Below are 8,959 nucleotides of genomic sequence, written 5' to 3' on the forward strand. Positions count from 1 at the left end.
TTTCTTCCTCGGACTCTCATTTTGTTCCTCGGGTTCTGGTTTTGTTCCTTGAGCTCTGGTTTTCTTCCTCAGGCTCTGGTTTTGTTGCTCGGGCTCTGGATTACTTCCTTGAGCTCTCGTTTTCTTCTTCAGGCCCTAGATTTGTTCCTCGGGCTCTGTTTTTGTTCCTCGGGCTCTGGTTGTGTTCCTCGAGCTGTGGTTTTGTTCCGTGGGCACTGGGTTTCTTCCTCGGGCTCTCGTTTTCTTCCTCGGAATCTCGTTTTGTTCCTCGGGTTCTGGTTTTGTTCCTCGGGATCTGGTATTGTTCCTTGAGCTCTGGTTTTCTTCCTCGGGCTCTGGTTTTCTTCCTCAGGCTCTGGTTTTCTTGCTCGGGCTCTTTTTTGTTCCTCTGGCTCTGGTTGTGTTCCTCGGGCTCTGCGTTTTTCCTCGAGCTCTGGTTTTGATCCTCGGGCTCTGGTTTTCTTCCTCAGGTTCTGGTTTTGTTCCTCGAGATCTGGTTTTGTTCCTTGGACACCGGTTTTGTTCCTCGGGCTCTCGTTTTCTTCGTCGGCATCTGGTTTTGTTCCAAGAGCTTTAGTTTATTTCCTCGGCCTCTGGTTTTCTTCCTCAGACTCCCTTTTTCTTCCTGAAGCTCTGCATTAGCTCCTCAGGCTCTGTTTTGTTCCTCGGGCTCTGGTTTTGTTCCTGGGGCTCTGGTTTTCTTTCTCGGGCTCTGGTTTTGTTCCTCAGGCTCTGGTTTTATTCCTCAGGCCCTGGTTTTCTTCCTCGAGGTTTCGTTTTGTTCCTCGGGCTCTGCTTTATTTCCACGGGCTCTGGTTTTGTTCCTCGAGAGCTGTTTTTTTTTCTTGGGGTATGGTTTTCTTCCTCAGGCTCTGGTTTTGTTCATGGAGGGCTGGTTTTGTTCCTCGGGCTCTGGCTTTCTTCCTCGGGCCCTGGTCCTTTGCCTCGGGCTCTGGTTTTGTTCCTCGGGCTCTGGTTTTGTTCCTCAGGCTCTGGTTTTGTTCCTCGGGCCCTGGTTTTCTTCCTCGAGGTTTCGTTTTGTTTCTCGGGCTCTGCTTTATTTCCACGGGCTCTGGTTTTGTTCGTCGAGCTCTGTTTTTGTTCCTCTAGAGCTGGTTTTGTTCCATGGGATATGGTTTTCTTGGTTTTCTTCCTCAGGCTCTGGTTTTGTTCATGGAGGGCTGGTTTTTTTTCCTCGGACTCTTGTTTTGTTCCTCGGGTTCTGGTTTTGTTCCTTGAGCTCTGGTTTTCTTCCTCGGGCTCTGGTTTTGTTCCTCGGTTTCTGGTTTGTTTACTCGGGCCCTGGTTTTATTCCACGGGCTCTGGTTTTCTTCTTATGGCCCTCGTGTTGTTCTTTAGGCCCTCCTTTTTGTCCTCGGGCTCTGGTTTTGTTCCTCGGGCTCTGTTTTTCTTCCTCAGGATCTGGTTTTGTTCCTCAAGATCTGGTTTTGTTCCTTGGGCACTGGGTTTGTTCCTCGGGCTCTCGTTTTCTTCCTCGGACTCTCGTTTTGTTCCTCGGGTTCTGATTTTTTTCCTTGAGCTCTGGTTTTCTTCCTCAGGCTCTGCTTTTGTAGCTCGGGATCTGGATTACTTCCTTGAGCTCTCGTTTTCTTCTTCAGACCCTAGATTTGTTCCTCGGGCTCTGTTTTTGCTCCTCGGGCTCTGGTTGTGTTCCTCGGGCTCTGGTTTTGTTCCTCGAGCTCTGGTTTTGTTCCTTGGGCACTGGTTTTGTTCCTCGGGCTCTGGTTTTGTTCCTTGAGCTCTGGTTTTCTTCCTCGGGCTCTGGTTTTCTTCCTCAGGCTCTGGTTTTCTTGCTCGGCCTCTTTTTTGTTCCTCGGACTCTGGTTGTGTTCCTCGGGCTCTGGTTTTTGTTCCTCGGGCTCTGGTTTTGATCCTCGGGCTCTGGTTTTCTTCCTCAGGTTCTGGTTTTGTTCCTCGGGATCTGGTTTTGTTCCTCGGGCACTGGTTTTGTTCCTTGGGCTCTCGTTTTCTTCCTCGGCATCTGGTTTTGTTCTAAGAGCTTTAATTTACTTCCTCGGCTTCTGGTTATCTTCCTCAGGCTCCCTTTTTCTTCCTGAAGCTCTGCATTAGCTCCTAGGGCTCTGTTTTGTTCCTCGAACTCTGGTGTAGTTCCTTGACCTCTGGTGTTGTTCCTTGAGCTCTAGTTTTGTTCTTCGAGCTCTGGTTTTGTTCCTCGGGCTCTGGTTTTCTTTCACGGGCTCTGGTTTTGTTCCTCAGGCTCTGGTTTTATTCCTCAGGCCCTGGTTTTATTCCTCGGGGTTGCGTTTTGTTCCTTGGGCTCTGCTTTATTTCCACGGGCTCTGGTTTTGTGCCTCGAGTTCTGTTTTTTTTCCTTGAGGACTGGTTTTCTTCCTTGGGATATGGTTTTCTTCCTCAGGCTCTGTTTTTGTTCATGGAGGGCTGGTTTTGTTCCTCGGGCTCTGGTTTTGTTCCTCGGTTTCTGGTTTGTTTCCTCGGGCCCTGGTTTTATTCCACGGGCTCTGGTTTTCTTCCTATGGCCCTCGTGTTGTTCTTCAGGCCCTCCTTTTTGTCCTTGGCCTTGGTTTTTGTTCCTCGGGCTCTGGTTTTGTTCTTCGGGCTCTGGTTTTCTTCCTCAGGATCTGTTTTTGTTCCTCGAGCTCTGGTTTTGTTCCTTGGGCACTGGTTTTGTTCCTCGGGCTCTCGTTTTATTCCTCGGACTGTCGTTTTGTTCCTCGGGTTTGGTTTTGTTCCTTGAGCTCTGGTTTTCTTCTTTGGGCTCTGGTTTTCTTCCTCAGGTTCTGGTTTTGTTCCTCGAGCTCAGGTTTTGTTCCTTGGGCACTGGTTTTGTTCCTCGGGCTCTCGTTTTCTTCCTCGTGCTCTGGTTTTCTTCCTCAGGCTCTGGTTTTCTTGCTCGGGCTCTGGATTTTTTCATCGAGCTCTCATTTTCTTCTTCACGCGCTAGATTGGTTCCTCGGGCTCTGTTTTTGTTCCTCGGGCTCTGGTTGTGTTCCTCGGGCTCTGGTTTTGTTCCTCGAGCTCTGATTTTGTTCTTCGGGCTCTGATTTTCTCCCTCAGGATCTGGTTTGTTCCTCGAGCTCTGGTTTTGTTCCTTGGGCACTGGTTTTGTTCCTTGGGCTCTCGTTTTCTACCTCGGCATCTGGTTTTGTTCCAAGAGCTTTAGTTTACTTCCTCGGCCTCTGGTTTTCTTCCTCAGGCTCTCGTTTTCTTCCTGAAGCTCTGCATTAGCTCCTCAGGCTCTGTTTTATTCCTCGGACTCTGGTTTTGTTCCTTGACCTCTGGTTTTCTTCCTCGGCCTCTGATTTCATTCCTCGAGGGCTGGTTTTGTTCCTCACGCTCTGGTTTTGCTCCTCGGTTTCTGATTTTGTTCCTTGGGGTCTGGTTTTGTTCCTCGGGCTCTGCTTTATTTTCACGGGCTCTGGTTTTGTTCCTCTTGCTCTGGTTTTGTTCCTCGAGGGGTGGTTTTGTTCCTTGGGCTATGGTTTTCTTTCTCGGGCTCTGGCTTGGTTCCTCGTGTCCTCGTTTTTTCCTCGGGCTCTATTTTTGTTCCTCGGGCTCTTGTTTTCTTCGTCAGGCTCTGGTTTTGTTCCTCGAGCTCTGGTTTTCTTCCTCAGGATCTGGTTTTATTCCTCGGGCTCTGGCTTGGTTCCTTGGGCCCTGGTTTTTTCCTCGTGCTCTGGTTTTGTTCCTCGGGCTCTGGTTTTCTTCCTCAGGATCTGGTTTTGTTCCTCGAGCTCTGGTTTTCTTCCTCAGGATCTGGTTTTGTTCCTCGAGCTCTGGTTTTGTTCCTCGCGCTCTGGTTTTCTTCCTCAGTATCTGGTTTTGTTCCTCGAGCTCTGGTTTTCTTCCTCGGGCTCTGGTTTTGTTCCTCAGGATCTGGTTTTGTTCCTCGAGCTCTGGTTTTTTTCCCTGGGCACTGCTTTTGTTTCTCGGTGTCCTGGTTTCGGCTGGGATAGGGTTAAATTTCTTCCTAGTGCTGTGTTTTAGATTTAGTACGAGGAGAATGTTGATAACACACTGATGTTTTCAGTTGTTGCTAAGTGCCCTCCTAGTCCAAGGACAGCTCCCGTGCCTACTGACTGAGCTAGGTACACAAGATGGGAGGGAACATAATCAGGACAGCCAGCCCAGCTGGCTAAGGGGGTATTCCATACCATGTGACGTCATGCTCAGTATATGAACGGTAGGCGTGATCCAGGAAGTACCGATCGCTACTTGGTTATCGGTCAGCGCGGGTGGTGAGCAATTGCATTGTGCATCACTCATTTTGTATATTTTATCATTATCATTGTTATTTTCCCTTATTTTTCCCTGTTCTATTAAACTGTCTTTATCTCATCCCACGAGTTTTTCTCACTCTTACCCTTCCGATTCTCTCCCCATCCCGCTGGGGGTGGGGGGAGTGAGTGAGCGGCTGCGTGGTATTTGGCTGCCTGCCAGGTTAAACCACGACAGTCCTTTTTGGCGCCCAACGTGGGGCACGAAGGGTTGAGATAACGACACATCTGACCCGAACAGGTTAAAACAAATTTGTTATAAGCGTTCATTATATCAGTTTAGTACTCGATGTTCACAATGTTGATTTATTTGCTCTCAGAGTTTTTGGATCTGTTCTTGCAGTTGTGGTATATAGCACCTTACTGGCTGTCTATACTGCTGATTATCAGTTTGTATGTGGGGTTGGTCATCTCTGGGAAATGGATTAAGGTCATTGCTTTGCTATACTGTGTGACCTGGCTTTATGTTATGATAAAATTATTGGTCACGAGCCTGTACTCAGCACTGCTATCATTCCTGTTCTTTGGGAGCTATCTTTTGGAAACTATTAATAATTACACTTCTTACCTCTTCACCTCAGAGGATGAATTTAGGGGGGAGACAGGATGGGACACTTTCTCCCACTTGTTCACCTTCCCCTCCATATCTTCAGAAACTCCTTTTTCTTCTATCCTCTTCATGAAGACGTCTACAATATTCCCTGAGAATTTTGAATATCCTTGGGATGTTCAAACAAGCATGATCATATTGCTATGTCTTCTGAATGTGGTTCAGGCCTTGTTTAGAGTTAAACAACTATTCAGGAATACTGTCCAGAGATCAACCCCAGCAACAGATACAGTGACTACTCAAACCCCCATGACAGGCACTGTAGCTCCTTCAACCCGCACGACAACCACTGTGGCTATTCAAACCCCTGCGACAGGCACCGTGGCTACTTCAACCCCCACAACAACCACTATGGCTACTCAGACCCCGGCAACAGTCACTGCAGTTACTCCAACCCCCGCAACAGGCACTGCAGCCACTCAAACCCCAGCAACAGTCACTACAAATACTCCAACCCCCGCGACAGGCACTGCAGCTACCCAAACCCCAGCAACAGGCACTACAGCTGAACCAGAGGACCAACTGTCGCTGGTATCCATCGCCCCTGTACAGAAGAAGAAATCCTTGAAGCGGAAGTCAGGTCGTGTAGAAAAGGAAGATGGAAAACCAGGGCCATCACGAGGAGGGGAGGAGGAAGAGGAAGAACTCATAAACGAGACGGAAACCACCTGATCCTTATCCCTGAATGAGTTGCGAGATATGCCGAAAGATTTCGGCCGTCGTCCAGGCGAGCATATTGTTACCTGGCTGCTCCGATGCTGGGATAATGGGGCCAGTAGCCTGGAATTAGAGGGGAAGGAGGCCAAACAGCTGGGATCCCTTGCTAGGGAAGCAGGTATTGACAAAGCAATTGGAAAAGGGACACAGGTCCTCAGCCTCTGGAGGCGACTGCTGTCAGGCGTAAAGGAAAGGTATCCCTTCAAGGAAGATGTTATATATTGCCTAGGCAAATGGACCACTATGGAGAGAGGTATCCAGTACCTGAGAGAACTAGGCGTGCTGGAGGTGGTTTATAGTGACCTGGATGACCCCCGAACACCCAAAGATCCAGATGACGTCCAGTGCACACGACCCATGTGGCGGAAGTTGGTACGGAGTGCACCAGCATCGTATGCCAGTTCGTTGGCAGTACTGTGCTGGAAAGAGGAAGAAGCACCAACGGTGGATGAGGTGGTTAGCAGACTTCGGGATTTTGAAGAAACTATCTCCTCCTCCCTTGTCTCTGCTGTGGAGAAACTGTCCCGGGAGGTCCAGCAACTCAAAGAGGATATGTCTTATTCTCCACCTGTACGGACCAGTATCTCAGCCATTAGGAGTCAGCGTTTTTCTCCTCAAGAGAGAGGATATAGAAAGTACACACCACGGGGCACCCTGTGGTTTTACCTGCGTGACCACGGAGAGGACATGAGGCAGTGGGATGGAAAACCTACCTTCATCCTAGAGGCACGTGTACGTGAGTTGCAAGGAAAAACAATCACACAAGGGGGTTCTCTCAGGAAAAATGCTGCTCCAGTTGTCAGGAAAAACCTGTCTCACGACGGTCCAGTTTCCAGTGAACAGTTCCCCAGACAGAGTAGAAGGGCTGATCTTACTTTGGATTGTAATTGCAATGAAGAAATTCTTGACTCACGTTTGCAAGAAGTGAGAGATGGATACTATGACCAGAACTAGAGGGGCCCTGCCTCCGGCCAGGTGGAGGAAAGGGACAACCGGGTTTACTGGACTGTGTGGATTCGATGGCCTGGCACATCAGACCCACAGGAGTATAAGGCTCTAGTAGACACCGGTGCACAGTGCACCCTGATGCCATCAAGCTATAAAGGGGCAGAACCCATTTGTATTTCTGGAGTGACAGGGGGATCCCAAGAGTTAACTGTATTGGAGGCCGAAGTGAGCCTAACCGGGAAGGAGTGGCAGAAGCACCCCATTGTGACTGGCCCAGAGGCTCCGTGCATCCTTGGCATAGACTACCTCAGGAGAGGGTATTTTAAGGACCCAAAAGGGTATCGGTGGGCTTTTGGTATAGCTGCCCTGGAGAGAGAGGAAATTAAACAGCTGTCCACCTTGCCCGGTCTCTCACAGGATCCTTCTGTTGTGGGGTTGCTGAGGGTTGAAGAACAACAAGTACCAATCGCTACCACAACAGTGCACCGGCGACAATACCGCACCAACCGAGACTCTCTGATCCCCATCCATGAGCTGATTCATCGACTGGAGAGCCAAGGAGTGATCAGCAAGACTCGCTCACCCTTCAACAGTCCCATATGGCCAGTGCAAAAGTCTAATGGAGAGTGGAGGCTAACAGTAGACTACCGTGGCCTGAACGAAGTCACGCCGCCACTGAGTGCTGCCGTGCCGGACATGGTAGAACTTCAATACGAACTGGAGTCAAAGGCAGCCAAGTGGTACGCCACAATTGACATTGCTAATGCCTTCTTCTCCATCCCTTTGGCGGCAGAGTGCAGGCCACAGTTTGCTTTCACTTGGAGGGGCGTCCAGTACACCTGGAACCGACTGCCCCAAGGCTGGAAACACAGCCCTACCATTTGCCATGGACTGATCCACACCGCACTGGAACAGGGTGAGGCTCCAGAACACCTGCAGTACATTGACGACATCATCGTATGGGGCAACACAGCAGAAGAAGTTTTTGAGAAAGGGAAGAAAATAATTCAAATCCTTCTGAAATCTGGTTTTGCCATAAAACAAAGTAAGGTCAAGGGACCTGCACAGGAGATCCAGTTTTTAGGAATAAAATGGCAAGATGGACGTCATCAGATCCCAACAGATGTGATCAATAAAATAACAGCCATGTCTCCACCAACTAACAAAAAGGAAACGCAAGCTTTCTTAGGCGTTGTGGGTTTTTGGAGAATGCATATTCCAAATTACAGCCTGATCATAAGCCCTCTCTATCACGTGACCAGGAAGAAGAACGACTTCAAATGGGGCCCTGAGCAACGACAAGCCTTTGAACAAATTAAACAGGAGATAGTTCATGCAGTAGCCCTTGGGCCAGTCCGGGCAGGACAAGATGTGAAGAATGTGCTCTACACCGCAGCCGGGGAGAATGGCCCTACCTGGAGCCTCTGGCAGAAAGCACCAAGGGAGACTCGAGGTCAACCCTTAGGGTTCTGGAGTCGGGGATACAGAGGATCCGAGGCCCGCTACACTCCAACTGAGAAGGAGATATTGGCAGCATATGAAGGGGTTCGAGCTGCTTCGGAAGTGGTTGGTACTGAAGCACAGCTCCTCCTGGCACCCCGACTGCCGGTGCTGGGCTGGATGTTCAAAGGGAGGGTCCCCTCTACACATCATGCAACCGATGCTACGTGGAGTAAGTGGGTCGCACTGATCACACAACGGGCCCGAATAGGAAACCCCAGTCACCCAGGAATCTTGGAGGTGATCACTAACTAGCCAGAAGGCAAAGATTTTGACATATCCACAGAGGAGGAGGTGACACGTGCTGAAGAAGCCCCACTGTATAATAAACTACCAGAAAACGAGAAGCAATATGCCCTGTTCACTGATGGGTCCTGTCGCCTTGTGGGAAAACATCGGAGATGGAAAGCTGCTGTATGGAGTCCTATACGCCAAGTTGCAGAAACTGCTGAAGGAGAAGGTGAATCGAGCCAGTTTGCAGAGGTGAAAGCCATCCAGCTGGCCTTGGACATTGCCGAACGAGAAAAATGGCCAGTACTTTATCTCTATACTGACTCATGGATGGTGGCAAATGCCCTGTGGGGGTGGTTGCAGCAGTGGAAGCAGAACAACTGGCAGCGCAGAGGTAAACCCATCTGGGCTGCCGCGTTGTGGCAAGATATTGCTGCCCGGGTAGAGAACCTGACTGTAAAAGTACGTCACGTAGATGCTCACGTACCCAAGAGTCGGGCTACTGAGGAACATCAAAATAACGAGCAGGTGGACCAGGCTGCTAAGATTGAAGTGGCTCAGGTGGATTTGGACTGGCAACATAAGGGTGAACTATTTATAGCTCGGTGGGCCCATGACGTGTCAGGCCATCAAGGAAGAGATGCAACATATAGATGCGCTCGTGATCGAGGGGTGG

The 8,959-nt window shown here is 49.6% G+C and overlaps 1 protein-coding gene across 2 annotated transcripts; it reads left to right on the forward strand.

Annotated features, from left to right (window-relative positions):
- Nucleotides 1–321: 321 nt before the first annotated feature.
- Nucleotides 322–3,986, forward strand: LOC142076488 (uncharacterized). 2 transcript variants are annotated; one of them, XM_075138772.1, is made up of 2 exons: nt 322–1,385; nt 2,619–3,458. In XM_075138772.1, the coding sequence occupies exons 1-2, from the start codon at nt 885–887 to the stop codon at nt 3,042–3,044; spliced, it is 927 nt and encodes a 308-aa protein (XP_074994873.1). In that variant the 5' UTR covers nt 322–884; the 3' UTR covers nt 3,045–3,458. The 2 variants fall into 2 exon arrangements, 1 of the variants encoding a protein (XP_074994873.1); XR_012671193.1 differs by having other exon boundaries at nt 1,374–2,563; nt 2,619–3,986.
- The last annotated feature ends 4,973 nt before the right edge of the window (nt 3,987–8,959 follow it).

The sequence above is a fragment of the Calonectris borealis genome, unplaced genomic scaffold (assembly GCF_964195595.1).
Source record: "Calonectris borealis unplaced genomic scaffold, bCalBor7.hap1.2 HAP1_SCAFFOLD_58, whole genome shotgun sequence".
Classification (NCBI taxonomy): domain Eukaryota; kingdom Metazoa; phylum Chordata; class Aves; order Procellariiformes; family Procellariidae; genus Calonectris; species Calonectris borealis.

Coding starts and splice junctions, on each gene's coding strand:
- LOC142076488 (XM_075138772.1), top strand. CDS start 885: ATGGAGGGCTGGTTTTGTTCCTCGGGCTCTGGCTTTCTTCCTCGGGCC. Junction 1,386..2,618: donor CTTTTTGTCCTCGGGCTCTG/GTTTTGTTCCTC, acceptor TTTCTTCCTCAG/GATCTGTTTTTGTTCCTCGA.